This window comes from Oncorhynchus kisutch, linkage group LG12, assembly GCF_002021735.2.
Source record: "Oncorhynchus kisutch isolate 150728-3 linkage group LG12, Okis_V2, whole genome shotgun sequence".
In the NCBI taxonomy this organism is placed as follows: domain Eukaryota; kingdom Metazoa; phylum Chordata; class Actinopteri; order Salmoniformes; family Salmonidae; genus Oncorhynchus; species Oncorhynchus kisutch.
The window spans coordinates 3,794,779-3,815,341 of NC_034185.2; the positions used below are offsets into that span (position 1 = coordinate 3,794,779).

At 44.9% G+C, this 20,563-nt stretch overlaps 1 protein-coding gene and 1 non-coding gene across 2 annotated transcripts; both read right to left on the reverse strand.

Moving 5' to 3' along the window:
* Nucleotides 1-1,733: 1,733 nt before the first annotated feature.
* On the reverse strand, nucleotides 1,734-8,398 carry LOC109883171 (40S ribosomal protein S12). The gene is made up of 6 exons (XM_020475213.2): nucleotides 8,315-8,398; nucleotides 8,142-8,188; nucleotides 7,507-7,623; nucleotides 6,367-6,469; nucleotides 4,731-4,832; nucleotides 1,734-1,826 (listed from the first exon to the last, which is right to left on the reverse strand). Exons 2-6 carry the CDS (start codon nucleotides 8,153-8,155, stop codon nucleotides 1,764-1,766), a joined length of 399 nt encoding a protein of 132 aa, XP_020330802.1. The 5' UTR covers nucleotides 8,156-8,188; nucleotides 8,315-8,398; the 3' UTR covers nucleotides 1,734-1,763.
* On the reverse strand, nucleotides 7,773-7,850 carry LOC116376611 (small nucleolar RNA SNORD101). Its single transcript, XR_004212056.1, has one exon. It is a non-coding gene; the product is annotated as a small nucleolar RNA SNORD101 (small nucleolar RNA).
* Nucleotides 8,399-20,563: the final 12,165 nt, after the last annotated feature.

Genomic DNA, 20,563 nt, shown 5'->3' on the forward strand with positions numbered 1-20,563 from the left:
ACGAATCAGGGTAATCCAGGTGTGGAAAGCACTTAAGAGATTTACCCAGAAAGCCTTGTACAAAGTATTGATTCAAGGGTGTGAATACTTATATAAAATGAGATATTTCTGCAATTCATTTTTTTTTTTAAACATCGCTTTCAACTGTCAATATGGGGTGTTAGGTCAGAGAACATCTACATATCTATTTAATCCATTTTGAATTCAGGCTGTAACAAAAATGTGGAACAAGTCAAGGTGGTATGAATACTTAAGGCACTGCACATGAATTCAAACGTAAAAGTGTTAGATTCCTTTCTTCAGACATACCAGAGATCAGTGGCGGTTAAGATGGACGATTTTCTTGGTTTTCCCCCCATGAGCAAAGCCTTATTACTATAACAGCAGTATGAGGTTGCTAAAATCTATAGCCTATGAATGAATGTTTCCTGCGTAGGTAAACACAGGGAGAGAAATTTGAGATGGCAGTGACACATGGGCAGAAAGTGACATTCAATAACACCTTGTACACTCTGGCTGATATAGGGTGTAATCATCCGTCCAACAGTTGCAAAACTAGGGTGTAATCATCCGTCCAACAGTTGCAAAACTAGGGTGTAATCATCCGTCCAACAGTTGCAAAACTAGGGTGTAATCATCCGTCCAACAGTTGCAAAACTAGGGTGTAATCATCCGTCCAACAGTTGCAAAACTAGGGTGTAATCATCCGTCCAACAGTTGCAAAACCAGGGTGTAATCATCCGTCCAACAGTTGCAAAACCAGGGTGTAATCATCCGTCCAACAGTTGCAAAACTAGGGTGTAATCATCCGTCCAACAGTTGCAAAACTAGGGTGTAATCATCCGTCCAACAGTTGCAAAACTAGGGTGTAATCATCCGTCCAACAGTTGCAAAACTAGGGTGTAATCATCCGTCCAACAGTTGCAAAACTAGGGTGTAATCATCCGTCCAACAGTTGCAAAACTAGGGTGTAATCATCCGTCCAACAGTTGCAAAACTAGGGTGTAATCATCCGTCCAACAGTTGCAAAACCAGGGTGTAATCATCCGTCCAACAGTTGCAAAACTAGGGTGTAATCATCCGTCCAACAGTTGCAAAACTAAGTTAACAAACAAATCCAGGTGTGTTCATTCCCATCGTGCTCCCCATAAGAAACATTTAACAGAATCGGTGGAATGAATACACCCCTGATCACATGTAAACACAGTTCACTTTCATAGCAGCCACGTGCGTATTCCTTCTCGCGTCTCCTTTCACTTCTTCCAGTCGTTTGTGGACGTCGATGCGCAACACATCAGCGGTAGGTGACCAGGAACCCTTTCCCAGGCACAACCGCTACACAGCCTATATCGTTGTCACCATATTTGCTAAAGTAACACCGTAGACTAACTAACGAGTTAAACCTGCCACAACCACGCAGTAACATTAGTGTAATCCAATCGCCGTTGTAATCTATTAGGAAGACAAAATGTTCCCAACCTAAAGATTACGTTTATCGACCCCACCATTGTACAGAACTAATTCCTGTCTGTACCTCACAAAAAGGACCGTTTGAAATGTGCCAATTAAGATTAGAATCTCTATAACGTGTACGTAGGCTCTGGTTGTTTTAACAGAAGAGTCTGAAACGTTTTCAGCGTAGTCACTCAAGTGGTTGTAGCAGACTGTACCTTTAAATAAAGCTCTGTATCTCTCCCAGGTCGCACTTAATAATTAACTCTCCAGACAGAAACTTAATTTCAGCTTTTATTGAAAATGACACCTCATTTCTTGGCCTTGAAGTATTCCTCAATCACGTCCTTAGCCTGAGACTCCTTGCCATAGTCCTGTAGAGGGGATGAGACAGTGTTAGACAGCATGGGGGGGGGGAAGAAAACAGAACAAACTGAAAAGTGTCCCAAATGACACCTTATATAGTGAACTTAATACTATAAAGCAGTGCACTACACAGGGAGTAATGGTCCAATTTGGAATAGATTTATGTACATACATTGTGGTCAATATTGGGATTGAATTAATTTCAAAATGAATGACAAAATGTTCCATTGTGAACTGCACTCCATACGGAGATGCGCGGTCCGTCCCCATACGGAGATGCGCGGCCCGTCCCCATACGGAGATGTGCGGCCCGTCTCCACACGGAGATGTGCGGCCCGTCTCCACACGGAGATGTGCGGTCTGTCTCCACACGGAGATGTGCGGTCTGTCTCCACACGGAGATGTGCGGTCTGTCTCCACACGGAGATGTGCGGTCTGTCCCCAACCTGAGCGTTGATGAGCTGTCTGTCCCCAACCTGAGCGTTGATGATTCATCAGGCCGTAGAGAAGACCAGATTTAGACACTACATATCATTTAACAGTTCCATTTCACACCACGCTGTTCATATTAATAGTTTACTGGGTTTTCAGTTATCTATCCCAGGAAAAGGGGAGTGGTTTTGGGCAGTAAATCCGGGCAAATTTCATTTACCACGTTCCTGCCCTTCAACCCAGTCAGCATGATATGGGTAGAGTTGTACACTGTGGTCAGAGTGATATCGGTAGAGTTGTACACTGTGGTCAGAGTGATATCGGTAGAGTTGGACACTGTGGTCAGAATGATATCGGTCGAGTTGGACACTGTGGTCAGAGTGATATCGGTAGAGTTGGACACTGTGGTCAGAGTGATATCGGTAGAGTGGTACACTGTGGTCAGAGTGATATCGGTAGAGTGGTACACTGTGGTCAGAGTGATATCGGTAGAGTTGGACACTGTGGTCAGAGTGATATCGGTAGAGTTGGACACTGTGGTCAGAATGATATCGGTCGAGTTGGACACTGTGGTCAGAGTGATATCGGTCGAGTTGGACACTGTGGTCAGAGTGATATCGGTAGAGTTGGACACTGTGGTCAGAGTGATATCGGTCGAGTTGGACACTGTGGTCAGAATGATATCGGTAGAGTGGTACACTGTGGTCAGAGTGATATCGGTCGAGTTGGACACTGTGGTCAGAATGATATCGGTCGAGTTGGACACTGTGGTCAGAATGATATCGGTCGAGTTGGACACTGTGGTCAGAATGATATCGGTCGAGTTGGACACTGTGGTCAGAATGATATCGGTAGAGTTGGACACTGTGGTCAGAATGATATCGGTAGAGTTGGACACTGTGGTCAGAGTGATATCGGTAGAGTTGGACACTGTGGTCAGAATGATATCGGTAGAGTTGGACACTGTGGTCAGAATGATATCGGTAGAGTTGGACACTGTGGTCAGAATGATATCGGTCGAGTTGGACACTGTGGTCAGAGTGATATCGGTAGAGTTGGACACTGTGGTCAGAATGATATCGGTAGAGTTGGACACTGTGGTCAGAATGATATGGGTAGAGTTGGACACTGTGGTCAGAGTGATATCGGTAGAGTGGTACACTGTGGTCAGTATGATATCGGTCGAGTTGGACACTGTGGTCAGAGTGATATCGGTCGAGTTGGACACTGTGGTCAGTATGATATCGGTCGAGTTGGACACTGTGGTCAGTATGATATCGGTCGAGTTGGACACTGTGGTCAGAATGTTAAAGGTTGATTCAGTCTAATAAAAAAAGGTACATGTAGCCATTAATTGGGACCCCAGACACCACAGCGAGGTGTAGGAGCTCGTACCCTGGCAGACACTCTGACCAGCTGTATAGGACAAGCAGCTGCATGGCACTGACAGCACAGCAGCTGCACTCGCCTGGCCCACTACTGACGCCCGGGTCGACTCCTCACAACCCGCAGTCCACACAGGTTTAATATTGTGTGGCTGAAGGGCAGGTGGGTTGAATAAAGAGAAACAATATCTTCTAAAAATCCATACATTTTAAAATTATATCTATAGGCTACATTGAGGTCTCATTATTTTAGGAGATCTAGTTTAGGTGCATAAACCTAAACGTTAGGGATTAACTGCCTGCTGTGTTGTGTGGTGATTGTGAGGCAGCAGTGCCGGCTGTGTTGTGTGGTGATTGTGAGGCAGCAGTGCCGGCTGTGTTGTGTGGTGATTGTGAGTGCCGGCTGTGTTGTGTGGTGATTGTGAGGCGCTATACAAATGCAACAGTCACAAGATGGGATTTCAAAATAGGCCTTGTGGCACGTCAAGGGAACTGTAGCCTGCTGTTTAGATGGGTTAAATGGAAACTGAAATCTGGACACTGACTGTAGGTCTAGAACTTTTCACATTACCTTAATAACTCCCCACTAGCCTGTTTATGATGTCACAAGGAGCAGGCCAACTCCTCACTAGCCTGTTTATGATGTCACAAGGAGCAGGCCAACTCCCCACTAGCCTGTTTATGATGTCACAAGGAGCAGTCCAACTCCCCACTAGCCTGTTTATGACATCACAAGGAGCAGCCCAACTCCCCACTAGCCTGTTTATGATGTCACAAGGAGCAGGCCAACTCCCCACTAGCCTGTTTATGATGTCACAAGGAGCAGGCCAACTCCTCACTAGCCTGTTTATGACATCACAAGGAGCAGCCCAACTCCCCACTAGCCTGTTTATGATGTCACAAGGAGCAGGCCAACTCCTCACTAGCCTGTTTATGACATCACAAGGGGCAGTCCAACTCCTCACTAGCCTGTTTATGACATCACAAGGAGCAGTCCAACTCCTCACTAGCCTGTTTATGACGTCACAGTGGATTCACACCAACCCTGCAGCTTTCCCTCCAGGGTGTTTCCAGAACAGAGCAGTGGGTTTATACCTTGATCACAACACAGCTGCAGCCCACCACCTTACGGGGTTTTCCCTCCCGGTCGATCTTGCACAGACCAACCCACTCGCCCAGCTTCTTGTTGTCATCAACCTGGTGGTCAGAGACGGGGGGGGGAAAGAGTTTTAATACACAAGCTGTACTACCACCTAGTATCTCCATAGGGCAGTGATAACATGGCTGCAGTCCCCACTGTTTACAGAGTGACCCAGATGGCTGCCTATTCCCTACACAGAGCACTAATATTAACCAGGGCTCGGTTCCCCAAAATGATCTTAATGCCAATTTAAGATAGTTAGAACCTTCGTTAAATCTCAGAGCCGTTACCCAAAACCCTCACTATTAACATTGTAATTTAACTCCAGAATAAAGTTGACTACAAATAAAAGTTGCCAATGTCTCTGTAAACATAATAAATATATAATAATAATAATAATAAATAAAATAATAATAATAATAAATAAAATAATAATAAAAAGACGATTCAACTGAAAACCGAAATGCATTAAAATATAAACAGTAGGCTACAGGCCTATTACAATCAGATTAAATACGTTTGATGTCAAATCAATGAGTTCTATTTTACTACTGTCTAATTGGTCTCATGACGTGTCAGATCCGTGATTTACTGCGTTGTCGTGTAAGTACCAGAAACCAGCCGTGTCAATATGTGCAGCCGAAGGAAACTATTTTAAATGGTGCGTTGATCCGAGTAAAGCTCAGGTGCCGTCAGTACCGACACAGGCGCCAAAGACCGGTCTCGCCGCGTGGCATTTCAGTTAATGCATAGTACATCGTTGGCCGTTGCATCATTAAAAACACTAGTAAACTGAGTGGTTTTTAATGTGCACACTGACTCTGTACCGTAACACCCTGTATATAGCCTCCACATAGACTCTGTACAGGTACTCTGTATATAGTCTCACTCTTGTTATTTTACTGCTGTTCTAACTACGTGCTACTTTTATTTCTTAGTCATTCCTTTTAAACGGCATTGTTGGTTAGAGCCTGTAAGCATTTCACTTTATTAAGGTCTACTACACCTGTTCGGTGACAACTACATTTTGATTAGAGTTCCATCGCTAAGGCCCGTTCCCCTTCAGGAGGCTGGAAAGACGCGGGCCTCAAATCCTCAAAAAGCTCTACATCGGTGCCACCCTCTAGACACCAAGTTTTCCACTGTTAGTCTACACCCAATTACCAATAACATAACGAACACAATCAGATTGATCAGGCTCAGGAGGCTCTGGTGCAGTAGTACCACATAGGGAATAGGGCAGCGATATACACGCAGGGCAGGTGGGCTTAAGGCCATTGAATATTGTGTGGATGAAGGGCGGGTCGATAGCAGGCAGCTTGAATAAAGATACATTTCTCTATGAATAGTTGTCTATATGCTACATTGATAAAAACATTGGGCTACTGTCCACAGGCCTCAGTAGGGGAAGCCACAATATGTGACACAGAAACACTTACACTCAGCTAAAGTAACTACTACTACATTTACTAAACACCACTCTCATACTACACTTCCTTATTTAGCCATGTCTCCCCCTCAACACCCTCTGCCCCTCCCATGTCCCCCTCCGCCCCTCCCATGTTCCCCCCCCTCCCATCCGCTCCATACCTTTATGAGGTTAATCTGATGCTCGGCACAGAGGGCTTCCACCAGCTTGACGTACATGGGCTCGTCACAGTTGGCTGCAAGGACGCAGAGGTGGGCCTGGCGCCTGGAGGGAGGGGTTAAAAGAGGGGAGCAACAGCAATTAACAGTCAGTAATTTACCATCACATCAGAAATATAACTAACACGGTTATCTAGTAAGCCTTTGTGAATGCAGCCTAACTGGCATTCCTGTTCCTATACGGTGCCACGCCCACCTCTGGCCACCAGGAAGTGCACTACTTAGGGAATAGTGTGCCATCCGGGTGTCAGAAGTGTCTCAGATTTTTGGGTAACGATGGCAGTTCTCACAGGATTCAGTAGAAGAAAACCAAAAACCGTCAGCCGTCCTTCACCAGACCAAGATGTACTCTTAAGGAGCCTACTGTTAATTCCCTTAAGTCCAAGGACCCTGTGTTATCTTCAGAGGTTGACTGGCTCTCGCAAACAAACTCGAAACATCTACACTTCAAATCGATTCTCAAACTGCGAAACATAAAGCCTTCTACTTTCATGTCCATCAAAGTCATTTAATGCAAAATGCTGTACATTGTTGAGCACTTTTAACAGTTGAGCCGATGATTTACACGTGTGTATAAGGTAGTTGTTGTGATATTGTTAGATTACTTGTTAAGATATTACTTCATGTAACCATGTGTATGTGACAAATACAATTTGATAGATAGCTAATTAGCATAGGCGGTCCCTTTGCCTTCCGTAATCATATAGTCGTGAGTGAACACTAACCGGGTAAAAAAATTATATATATATATATATATATATAACCTTTATTAATTCTAGCTGATATAAGTCTTTAAGCTTCCAAAACAATAGCGCAAGCAATGGGTGTTAAAGTTAAGACACCACATCAGGGCTTTTAACAAACTGGTCTGACAGAAGACTCCTTCATCCAAACACTTGTGTAATGTAATGGAACTAGCGCATAAAAACAGAGAGGGTGAAAAGGACCAGAAATTCAGTCTACATACCAAATGATGCCCTATTTCCTACATAGTGCACTTCTTTTGACCAGGTGCTGGGCCTTGAGTAGTGCACTAAATAGGGAACCATTTAGGACACAAGAGGACCAGAAGTATTCACTCACTTGTCCAGCGCCTTGGCAGCCTCGCGGATACCACGAGCCAGGCCATCATGGATGAGGGCGGTCTTGAGCACCTCGGGGAGAGCGGTGTTGACATCCATCACACCTCCAGCAGCGATGCTGGGGGACAAGAAGAGGAGACGGGAGAAGAGGAGGGCAGGAGAGGAGACAATGATAGGAGAGGAGATGGGAGAAGGAAGGAGAGGAGACGAGTTACATTAGCTACAACTAGCCCATTACGACAAGTGAGCTGGTTGAATGTTTTCCCGGCGTGTCAGACAGGGGATCTCACTCATAATTTAGAGTGAAGGGGTATCCGACTAAAGAAAGTAAATCATCACACGTGCACCGGAAATTAACCATTATACTATCAACTCACTATGTTCACAGAAATAGCTCGATTGGTAACTTAGTTACAACCAACGGACTAAACACATGCTTAGCTTGCTAACGTTAACTGGGGGGTATCTCTGGTAAGGCTATTCCATATTACTGTTATCAATAGTTCTGGAAGTGCACTTAGAGGCATGGATATATTTAACACGTCCCCACTTTGCAAACTATGCAACTTTGAAACGTGCAATTGAGTTAGTAAGCCCTGGTTCAGCGCAAAGCGGGAGTAGAACAGTCACGCTTACCCTTCCTCGGCCATTGTCGATTAGCGATGGATGGGGGACCTAAAATTCTGCAATATTGACCAAACATGATAGAAAAGTTATTATCCATGATGACAGGGTGACTGTGGGGAATTTTAAACAAAGGATGCTTGATCAATCCGACAGATTTTTTTGGGCGAGATCAAGAAACCCACCCTAACTCCTCTGTGACAGCGGGTAAAGAGAACGTCATTTAGTCGGCGACATTCATTTAAGGGCAGAAGGACCCGAGAAGTAGGTGGCCATTATTCTGCCTGTCTAATAAGTCGTCAATGAAGAGTTACAATACGGTGTAGTAGAGTGTTCGAACAACGATATTCATTTGGGAAATATATTTGTAATATCGAGGACTATGAAAAAGGCAGTGGGAACGTTGGATTACATTAAGGTGACCAGAAGCGGGTCTTTTTTGGTTAATTGTGTCTTCTTCGATGAGGTTTAATGGTGGTTGGCATCCAATAAATGGTGCATTACCGCCACCTACTAGACTGGACTACAACTCCCTTATACTTTGCTTGAAAAAAAATCTATAAATAAACAAATACCCTACCGTCTAACACTACACTCAAATGTTTTACTTTTTATAATAATAATAAACAACCTATTTAGTAAAAACTCAGGCCAACAGCCTGAAAGGATGGGACACCACCACTTAACGCACCCTGTAACTCTTCTGAGTCTCACAACCAAATACCTCTGCAGCTTTTTAAAATTTATTTAACCTTTAGCAGCTGCCACCACAACCTCAATTTTGCCACCACAACCTCAATTTTCTGCAGCACAGTTGATAACCAATGCTACAAATGCTAAATATCCAATTTTACTGAAACATACAGTGGGGAGAACATGTATTTGATACACTGCCGATTTTGCAGGTTTTCCTACTTACAAAGCATGTAGAGGTCTGTAATTTTTATCATAGGTACACTTCAACCGTGAGAGACGGAATCTAAAACAAAAATCTAGAAAATCACATTGTATGATTTTCAAGTAATTAATTTGCATTTTATTGCATAACATAAGTATTTGATCACCTACCAACCAGTAAGAATTCCGGCTCTCACAAACCTGTTAGTTTTTTCATTACCTGTATTAACTGCACCTGTTTGAACTCGTTACCTGTATAAAAGACACCTGTCCACACACTCAATCAAACAGACTCCCACCTCTCCACAATGGCCAAGACTAGAGAGCTGTGTAAGGACATCAGGGATAAAATTGTAGACCTACACAAGGCTGGGATGGGCTACAGGACAATAGGCAAGCAGCTTGGTGAGAAGGCAACAACTGTTGGCGCAATTATTAGAAAATGGAAGAAAAATGGAAGAAGTTCAAGATGACAGTCAATCACCCTCAGTCTGGGGCTCCATGCAAGATCTCACCTCGTGGGGCATCAATGATCATGAGGAAGGTGAGGGATCAGCCCAGAACTACACGGCAGGACCTGGTCAATGACCTGAAGAGAGCTGGGACCACAGTCTCAAAGAAAACCATTAGTAACACACTACGCCGTCACCGTCATGGATTAAAATCCTGCAGCGCACGTGTAACAGTATAGACTTTACGTCCGTCCCCTCGCCCTGACCTGGGTGCGAACCAGGGACGCTCTGCACACATCAACAGTCACCCTCGAAGCACCGTTACCCATCGCTTCACAAAAGCCGCGGCCCTTGCAGAGCAAGGGGAACCACTACTTCAAGGTCTCAGAGCAAGTGACGTCACCGATTGAAACACCACTAGCGCGCACCACCGCTAACTAGCTAGCCATTTCACATCGGCTACACACGGTCCCCCTACTCAAGCCAGTGCATGTCCAGGCCCGTCTGAAGTCCTTAGCTTGATGAGCTTCATGGGCACAATGTTGTTGAACGCTGAAGAGCTGTAGTCAATGAACAACATACAGTTGGAAGTCGGACACTTAGGTTGGAGTCATTAAAACTAGTTTTTCAACCACTCTACAAATGTATTGTTAACCTCTCTAGCGTCCCACCTGGCATCCAGTGAGATTGCAGAGCACTAAATTCAAATACAGAAATACTTATTATAAAAATTCAGAAAACTAAATATATTTTACATAGGTTTAAAGATGAACTTCTTGTGAATCCAACCACAGTGTTCCTTTTGTCCAGGTGGGAAAGGGCAGTGTGGAGTGCGATTGAGATGGCATGATCTGTGGATCTGTTTGGGCGCTATACAAATTGGAGTGGGTGTAAGGACAACAAAGTCAAGGTATTGGAGTGGGCATCACAAATCCCTGACCTCAATCTTATAGAAAATTTGTGAGCAAAACTGAAAAAGAGTGTGCGAGCAAGGAGGCCTACAAACCTGACTCAGTTACACCAGCTCTGTCAGGAGGAATGGGCCAAAATTCACCCAACTCATTGTGGGAAGCTTGTGGAAGGCTACCCAAAACATTTGACTCAAGATAAACAATTTAAAGGCAATGCTACCAAATACTATTTGAGTGTATGTAAACTTCTGGGAATGTCAAAATCTCAAAACAAGCGCATCTACTCATGACCGCTCATGCTGTAAACACAGTCCAGTTCAAAGTAAATGGCACATATATGGCAATGGCCTATTCACTGGTCTGTGTAGAGTACAGGATGAGTAGTGGGTGTCAATGCAATTGAATCCTACTCTGATGTGTTCTGCCTACAACAAAATCTCTTGCATAGTTCATTTTGTTTCGGTATGTTGCATTGAAAGTGGCTAATATTGCATTGATTCGATCACAATTGCCACAGATATAATTAAGAGGGAAAACTGTTGTCATCAACCTTTTCTAAGTCAAGATCACTTTGAGTCAAAACACCGAGATCTACAGCTCCATTTGTTAATTTTTTACATTGCTTAAAAAACATAAGCCAATGAGGTTTGTGGAATAAACTGCAGGCCCAATACATTACCTAATACATTATAATGCATATTGGCTTTGCTTGAAATACCCTGCCAATGCATTGTTGTTTGGACCATAATTGAAAATTATAATGAAACATTTGAGGTAGGCTATACGATCTCACTGGTAATAGATCTGTTGTTGTACTACTAGTGAAGCACAGCTGAGTGAGCATACATTTTAAATAATTTGCTTTATATTTTTATTTTACTGGGACGATGGTGCCTGCATCTGACGGTCTGTCTCAGCGGAGGGAGAGAGGGAGAGAGCAGCAGACTGAGGGTCAGTCTCAGCAGAGGGAGAGAGCAGCAGACTGAGGGTCCATCTCTCAACGTCCCTCCTCTCTCCCATTCCTCCACTGACACTGACCCAAAAGGGCCACCATCTTCCAGCTGATGACAAAACTCGAGTCGCACTAGTTCTGCCTCGTACACAAATTCATGTTGTTACTCCTATGAACAGAGAAAGTGAAATATTCCTTGATATTAAAAGAGACCCAACCCACTAATAATAACAACAACGCCTGTAGATCCACTTTCCTCCTCATTCATTACAGCTGCAGTGCTTGTTGTAGCGCTGAGTGGAAATAGGAAGAACGCGCATTTAATGGCTGATAAAAGTGTTGAATACAAAGTGTTGACAGTGCTGAGTAAGACCTTAAACATGAACTCACTCATAAAAACAGCAGCTCTTCTCTGTATTCGTTGACAGTCTCTCTCTAGTCATGGTTTTAAACAGCAGCTCTATGCTGTATTCGTTGACAGTCTCTCTCTAGTCATGGTTTTAAACAGCAGCTCTTCTCTGTATTCGTTGACAGTCTCTCTCTAGTCATGGTTTTAAACAGCAGCTCTTCTCTGTATTCGTTGACAGTCTCTCTCTAGTCATGGTTTTAAACAGCAGCTCCTCTCTGTATTCGTTGACAGTCTCTCTCTAGTCATGGTTTTAAACAGCAGCTCTTCTCTGTATTCGTTGACAGTCTCTCTCTAGTCATGGTTTTAAACAGCAGCTCTTCTCTGTATTCGTTGACAGTCTCTCTCTAGTCATGGTTTTAAACAGCAGCTCTTCTCTGTATTCGTTGACAGTCTCTCTCTAGTCATGGTTTTAAACAGCAGCTCTTCTCTGTATTCGTTGACAGTCTCTCTCTAGTCATGGTTTTAAATGATTTGAAATCTCACAGTATCATCTTTGCTGTAGCTTTCTTTCATGCCTGCTACGTTACTACAGATTAAGTCATCTGAGCAATCTGATAGGCCAGCGGTAGACTTATAGTGCATTTGATTTGCTCACCAGGCCAGCGGTAGACTTATGGTGCACAGATGTCTGGGGATATCGTCAGACAGGATGGTAAATTGGTGGTTGAAGATATCCCTCTAGTGGTGTGGGGCAGTGCTTTGGCAAAGTGGGTGGGGTTATATCCTTCCTGTTTGGCCCTGTCCGGGGGTGTCCTCGGATGGGGCCAAAGTGTCTCTCGACCCCTCCTGTCTCAGCCTCCAGTATTTATGCTGCAGTAGTTTATGTGTCGGGGGGCTGGGGTCAGTTTGTTATATCTGGAGTACTTCTCCTGTCTTATCCAGTGTCCTGTGTGAATTTAAGTATGCTCCCTCTAATTCTCTCTCTCCCTCACCCTCCCCTCCCGGAGGACCTGAGCCCTAGGACCATGCCTCAGGACTACCTGGCCTGTTGACTCCTGGCTGTTCCCAGTCCACCTAGTCGTGCTGCTGCTCCAGTTTCAACTGTTCTGCCTGAGGAACCCTGACCTGTTCACTGGACGTGCTACCTGTCCCAGACCTGCTGTTTTCAACTCTCTAGAGACAGCAGGAGTGGTAGAGATACTCTGAATGATCGGCTATGAAAAGCCAACTGACATTTACTCCCGAGGTGCTGACCTGTTGCACCCTCTACAACCACTGTGATTATTATTATTTGACCCTGCTAGTCATCTATGAATTTTGGAACATATTGGCCCTCAGAGCCTGGTTCCTCTCTAGGTTTCTTCCTAGGTTCCAGCCTTTCTATGGAGTTTTTCCTAGCCACCATGCTTCTACACCTACATTGCTTGCTGTTTGGCGTTTTAGGCTGGGTTTCTGTACAGCACTTTGAGACATCAGCTGATGTACGAAGGGCTTCATAAATACATTGTTTGTTTGACTGTTTTCAAAGAACACTGTTATATTGTGCCCTGCCCACCTCCACTATTTGAAGAATTGTCTTTGTTGATGATTGTAGGCATTTATACATTGATCTAACCCTTTATGTGTAGACCTTAATGTTAAAATAAATTGCCACAAGGTGGCGCTGCGTCACCATAACACCGTTAAGGGATAACCCTTTCTTTATGTGATTTACAGTATATCAATATACCTAGTTTACAAAACTGCCCTTCGCATGACATAGACTGTGAATCCGGGTGAAAGCTATGATCCCTTATTGATGTCACTTGTTAAATCCACTTCAATCAGTGTAGATGAAGGGGAGGAGACGGGTTAAAGAAGGGTTTTTAAAGCCTTGAGACAATTGAGACAAGGATTGTCAGAGGGTGAATGGGCAAGACAACAATATTTAAGTGCCTTTGAACGGGATATGGTAGTAGAATGGTTGTGTCAAGAACTGCAAAGCTGCTGGGTTTTTCCACGTTCAACAGTTTCCTGTGTGTATCAAGAATGGTCCACCACCCAAAGGACATTCAGCCAACTAGACACAACTGGGGGAAGCATTAGAGTCAACATGGGCCAGCATCCTTGTGGAACGCTTTCAACACCTCGTAGAGTCCATGACCTGATGAACTGAGGCTGTTCTGAGGGTAAAAAGGGGATGCAACTCAATATGAGGAAGATGTTCTTAATGTTTTGTACACTCAGTGTATGTACGTTATTTGAATAGCAGGACACTGTAAAGCTCATTGTCCCTCTGAAGTGTATGAATTAGTCTGTTTGAGAAGGTTTGAATCCTAAGTGACCTGCCTACACATGGTTTGAAGTACAACAGACCAACACAGTAGTCGGTCAAACCTGTGTTTGTAGTAAGTCTCTGTCCCCGGCTACACTCAACGGCGTGTCATTAAAGGGGGGGGGGGGGGGGGGGGTCAGAAAACTAAACTAAATATCCCTTCCGTCAGGCCGTCCCAGGACCATTAAATCCCAGGGCGGGTGACGTCACTCACGATTAAGCTACAAACCTTGTTATAGGAGCGTTAATTTCACACTATATTTAAACGGACAGTGGTGATGACAGCAAGCGTTCAGTCCAAAACATTTTGTTTTGGTTCATTTAACTCAGTACTGATGGAAAGTGTATTTCTCGAGCTGAGGGGGTGGGGGGGGGGGGATCTGTTGATTTGTTGAAAAGTTTTCATTTTATCCCATAACTAACCAAGTTGGCAAGCGTACCATTTTCTTTTGATTGCACACAGGTCAAATAATCATGATGTTGTTGTTGTCGTTGTTGTTGTTGTTTTACCTGAAGGCTTCATGTGGATGGTGACTTTTCAGGAACACATTTAACAGTGACACTGTGTGGATCAGGGGATACATTTAACAGTGACACTGTGTGGATCAGGGGACACATTTAACAGTGACACTGTGTTGACCAGGGGACACATTTAACAGTGACACTGTGTTGATCAGGGGACACATTTAACAGTGACACTGTGTGACTCAGGGGACACATTTAACAGTGACACTGTGTGGATCAGGGGACACATTTAACAGTGACACTGTGTGGATCAGGGGATACATTTAACAGTGACACTGTGTGGATCAGGGGACACATTTAACAGTGACACTGTGTTGATCAGAGAACACATTTAACAGTGACACTGTGTTGATCAGGGGACACATTTAACAGTGACACTGTGTTGATCAGGGGACACATTTAACAGTGACACTGTGTGGATCAGGGAACACATTTAACAGTGACACTGTGTTGACCAGGGAACACATTTAACAGTGACACTGTGTTGATCAGGGGACACATTTAACAGTGACACTGTGTGGATCAGGGGACACATTTAACAGTGACACTGTGTGGATCAGGGAACACATTTAACAGTGACACTGTGTGGATCAGGGAACACATTTAACAGTGGCTGTGTGGATCAGGGAACACATTTAACAGTGACACTGTGTGGACCAGGGAACACATTTAACAGTGACACTGTGTGGATCAGGGGACACATTTAACAGTGACACTGTGTTGACCAGGGAACACATTTAACAGTGACACTGTGTGGACCAGGGAACACATTTAACTGTTATCTGTAATCCATCTGTCTAATCCTGCATGTGGTTTTAGCACCTCAGTCAGCCGGTCTTGTCTGCTACGTGACCTATAGGACTGGAGACTCATCAACACTGGCGCATGAATCAGAGCAAATAACTACTCTGTCAGGCTTGACTTCCTCCACCCAGTGCAAGACCAACAGTATGGCGTTCCTGCGGCCATCATTCAGGCACGCCAGATCTTTCATCTCTATCAGATTTTCCCACAACGGGCATTAAAATCGCCACACCACGTTACCTTACTTCTATCCTGGCCCTCCACCATCTCCAGCACTTCCAGGTCCAATATCCGACAGGGATAATAGCAGTTCACTACCGCTATCAACCCACATAGTCCTGTTCAATACCTCTGCCTAGCATCTTGTAAAAAACATAAGTCTTTGTTTTATGAAGGTGGCACCCCCCTCCCCCTGCATCTCTGTCCCTACGAACCACTACATATCCCCGTATGATAAACTCCCCAGTCGGTTTGAGCCATGTTTCCTGCCTCGGTTGAGTGAGGTCCTCTCCAACCTCTTCCCATGGCAACCCTGTCATACTCAGATGTGTCCCAGCTGCTTTCACTAGCAGCCGAATCATCTGTGTTTTAGACGCTACTTTAGCAGTGCTATTGATAGCTCCTTCTATGGACGTCACCATCGTTCTCTCGTCTACGGTATGTACAGGGTCTTCTCGTCTAGGGTATGTACAGGGTCTTCTCGTCTAGGGTATGTACAGGGTCTTCTCGTCTACGGTATGTACAGGGTCTTCTCGTCTACGGTATGTACAGGGCCTTCTCGTCTATGGTATGTACAGGGTCTTCTCGTCTACGGTATGTACAGGGTCTTCTCGTCTACGGTATGTACAGGGTCTTCTCGTCTACGGTATGTACAGGGTCTTCTCGTCTACGGTATGTACAGGGCCTTCTCGTGTACGGTATGTACAGGGCCTTCTCGTCTAGGGTATGTACAGGGTCTTCTCGTCTACGGTATGTACAGGGCCTTCTCGTCTAGGGTATGTACAGGGTCTTCTCGTCTACGGTATGTACAGGGCCTTCTCGTCTAGGGTATGTACAGGGCCTTCTCGTCTAGGGTATGTACAGGGCCTTCTCGTCTAGGGTATGTACAGGGTCTTCTCGTCTAGGGTATGCACAGGGCCTTCTCGTCTAGGGTATGTACAGGGTCTTCTCGTCTACGGTATGTACAGGGCCTTCTCGTCTAGGGTATGTACAGGGTCTTCTCGTCTAGGGTATGTACAGGGCCTTCTCGTCTAGGGTATGTACAGGGTCTTCTCGTCTACGGTATGTACAGGGCCTTCTCGTCTAGGGTATGTACAGGGCCTTCTCGTCTACGGTATGTACAGGGCCTTCGGAAAGTATTCAGAGCCCTTGACTTTTTTTCCACATTTTGTTAAATTACAGCCTTATTCTAAAACGGATAAAAAAATAAATATATCCCTCATTAATCTACACACAATACCCCATAATGACAAAGGGAAAACAGGTTTTTAGAAATGTTTGCAAATGTATAAAATAAAATAAAACTGAAATAACTTATTTAAATAAGTAAATATAAGTTCAATAATATAAGTTAAATTAAGGTTAAATCCAAATAAATGTATTGCAAATAAAAACGGAAATCCCTTATTTATTTATTTACTTATTTACATCAGTATTCAGACCCTTTGCTATGAGACTTGAAATTGAACTCAGGTTCATCCTGTTTCCACTGATCATCCTTGAGGTGTTTCTACACCTTGACTGGAGTCCACCTGTGGTAAATTCAATTGATTGGACATGATTTGGAAAGGCACACACCTGTCTATATAAGTGGCTTCGGGACAAGTCTCTGAATGTCCTTGAGTGGCCCAGCCAGAGCCTGGACTTGAACCCAATCGAACATCTCTGGAGAGACCTGAAAATAGCTGTGCAGCGACGCTCCCCATCCAACCTGACAGAGCTTGAGAGGATCTGCAGAAGAATGAAGAATTGGAGAAACTCCCCAGATACAGGTGTGCCAAGCTTGTACCATCATACCCAAGAAGACTCGAGGCTGTAATCACTGCCAAAGGTGCTTCAACAAAGTACTGGACAAAGGGTCTGAATACTTATGTAAATGTGATATTTCGGTCTTAGGCAGGTAGCCTACTGGTTAGAGCATTGGGACAGTAACCGAAAGGTTGCTAGACCGAATCCTCTGAGCTGGTAAAAATCTGTTGTTCTGCCCCTGATTAAGACAGTTAACCCACCTTTCCTAGGCCATCATTATAAATAAAAATGTATTCTTAACAGACTTGCCTTGTTAAATAAAAATTGTGTGTAGATTTATGAGGGGCAAAAACAATTTAATACATTTTAGAATAAGGCTGTAATGAAACAAAATGTGGAAAAATTCAAGGGGTCTGAATACTTTCCGAAGGCACTTTATATCATATCGCAGCTGCCCTGTAATCCCCAGTCTAGAACCTCTTACCCATCTCTCCCTTGAACCTGGGCCACCCTCACTGGGCCACCCTCACTGCCTCAGCATGAGACACCCTTCTCTCCTGGGCCACCCTCACTGGGCCACCCTCACTGCCTCAGCATGAGACACCCTTCTCTCCTGGGCCACCCTCACTGGGCCACCCTCACACCCACTACATGCCACACTATGGGCACCCCCCCCCCCCCCCCACAGCTGCAGCACTTTGTCCACACTTCCCTTACTCATGCTCCCCTCCACACCTGGCACACCTCTTTCTCTCTTTAAATGCTGTTGCCACATGCCCAAACCTCTGATAACATCTTAAAAGTCTAGGTACATAAGCCCTCACATAATAACTCATATATCCTTTGGTTACTTTATTTAGCAATACCCTGAACAAAACAAAGGAGATGATTGTGATCATGAAACAGCAGAGGGAGCAGCCCCCCAATCCACATCGACGGGACGGTAGTGGAGAAGGTGGAAAGTTTTAAGTTCCTCGGCGTACACATCACGGACAAACTGAATTGGTCCACCCACACAGACAGCATCGTGAAGAAGGCGCAGCAGCGCCTCTTCAACCTCAGGAGGCTGAAGAAATGTGGCTTGTCACCAAAAACACTCTTTTACAGATCCTGTCGGACTGTATCACCGCCTGGTATGGCAACTGCTCCGCCCACAACCGCAAGGCTCTCCAGAGGGTAGTGAGGTCTGCACAACGCATCACCGGGGGCAAACTACCTGACCTCCAGGACACTTACACCACCCGATGTCACAGGAAGGTCATAAAGATCATCAAGGACAACAACCACCCGAGCCACTGCCTGTTCACCCCTTCTATCATCCAGAAGGCGAGGTCGGTACAGGTGCATCAAAGCTGGGACCCAAGAGACTGAAAAACAGCTTCTATCTCAAGGCCATCAGACTGTTAAACAGCCATCACTAACATTGAGTGGCTGCTGCCAACATACTGTCTCAACTCTCTGTCTCAAGGCCATCAGACTGTTAACCAGCCACCACTAACATTGAGTGGCTGCTGCCAACATACTGTCTCAACTCTCTGTCTCAAGGCCATCAGACTGTTAACCAGCCATCACTAACATTGAGTGGCTGCTGCCAACATACTGACTCAACTCTCTGTCTCAAGGCCATCAGACTGTTAAACAGTCATCACTAACATTGAGTGGCTGCTGCCAACATACTGACTCAACTCTCTGTCTCAAGGCCATCAGACTGTTAAACAGCCACCACTAACATTGAGTGGCTGCTGCCAACATACTGACTCAACTCTCTGTCTCAAGGCCATCAGACTGTTAACCAGCCATCACTAACATTGAGTGGCTGCTGCCAACACACTGACTCAACTCTCTGTCTCAAGGCCATCAGACTGTTAAACAGCCACCACTAACATTGAGTGGCTGCTGCCAACACACTGACTCAACTCTCTGTCTCAAGGCCATCAGACTGTTTAACAGCCATCACTAACATTGAGCGGCTGCTGCCAACACACTGACTCAACTCTCTGTCTCAAGGCCATCAGACTGTTTAACAGCCATCACTAACATTGAGCGGCTGCTGCCAACACACTGACTCAACTCTCTGTCTCAAGGCCATCAGACTGTTTAACAGCCATCACTAACATTGAGCGGCTGCTGCCAACACACTGACTCAACTCTCTGTCTCAAGGCCATCAGACTGTTTAACAGCCATCACTAACATTGAGCGGCTGCTGCCAACACACTGACTCAACTCTCTGTCTCAAGGCCATCAGACTGTTAAACAGCCATCACTAACATTGAGTGGCTGCTGCCAACACACTGACTCAACTCTCTGTCTCAAGGCCATCAGACTGTTAAACAGCCACCACTAACATTGAGTGGCTGCTGCCAACACACTGACTCACCTCCAGCCACTTTAATAATAAGAATGTATGTAATAAATGTATCACTAGTCACTTTAAACAATGCCACTATATATCATGTTTACATACCCTACATTACTCATCTCATATGAATATACTGTACTCTATATCTTCTACTGCATCATGCCAATGCTGTTCGGCAAATTGCTCATTCATATGTCTTTATGTACATATTCTAAATTCATTCCTTTACTCTTGTGTGTATGAGGTAGTTGTGAAATTGTTAGATTACTCGTTGGTTATTACTGCACGGTCTGAACTAGAAGCACAAGCATTTCGCTACACTCACATTAACATCTGCTAACCATGTGTAACAAATAACATTTTATTTTATTTGAACAGAATAGACATGCTATCTACCTGCATCCCACTGCTGGCTGGCTTCTGAAGCTAAGCAGGGTTGGTCTTGGTCCGTCCCTGGATGGGAGACCAGATGCTGCTGGCTGGCTTCTGAAGCTAAGCAGGGTTGGTCTTGGTCCGTCCCTGGATGGGAGACCAGATGCTGCTGGTTGGCTTCTGAAGCTAAGCAGGGTTGGTCCTGGTCAGTCCCTGGATGGGAGACCAGATGCTGCTGGCTGGCTTCTGAAGCTAAGCAGGGTTGGTCCTGGTCAGTCCCTGGATGGGAGACCAGATGCTGCCGGAAGTGGTGTTGGAGGGCCAGTAGGAGGCACTATTTCCTCAATGCCCCAGGACACTGCCCTGTGTAGGGTGCAGTCTTTCAGATGGGACGTTAAACGGGTGTCCTGACTCTCTGAGGTCATTAAAGAGCCCATGGCACTTATGGTAAGAGTAGGGGTGTTAACCCTGGTGTCCTGGCTAAAATCCCAATCTGGCCCTCAAACCATCAAGGTCACCTAATAATCCCC

Excerpts from the sequence above, each read along its gene's own strand:
- LOC109883171 (XM_020475213.2), bottom strand. Across the intron at positions 6,470-7,506 it reads GCTGCCAAGGCGCTGGACAA|GCGCCAGGCCCACCTCTGCG; the intron begins GTGAGTGAATAC and ends CCCTCCCTCCAG. Across the intron at positions 4,833-6,366 it reads ATCAGATTAACCTCATAAAG|GTTGATGACAACAAGAAGCT; the intron begins GTATGGAGCGGA and ends TCTGACCACCAG.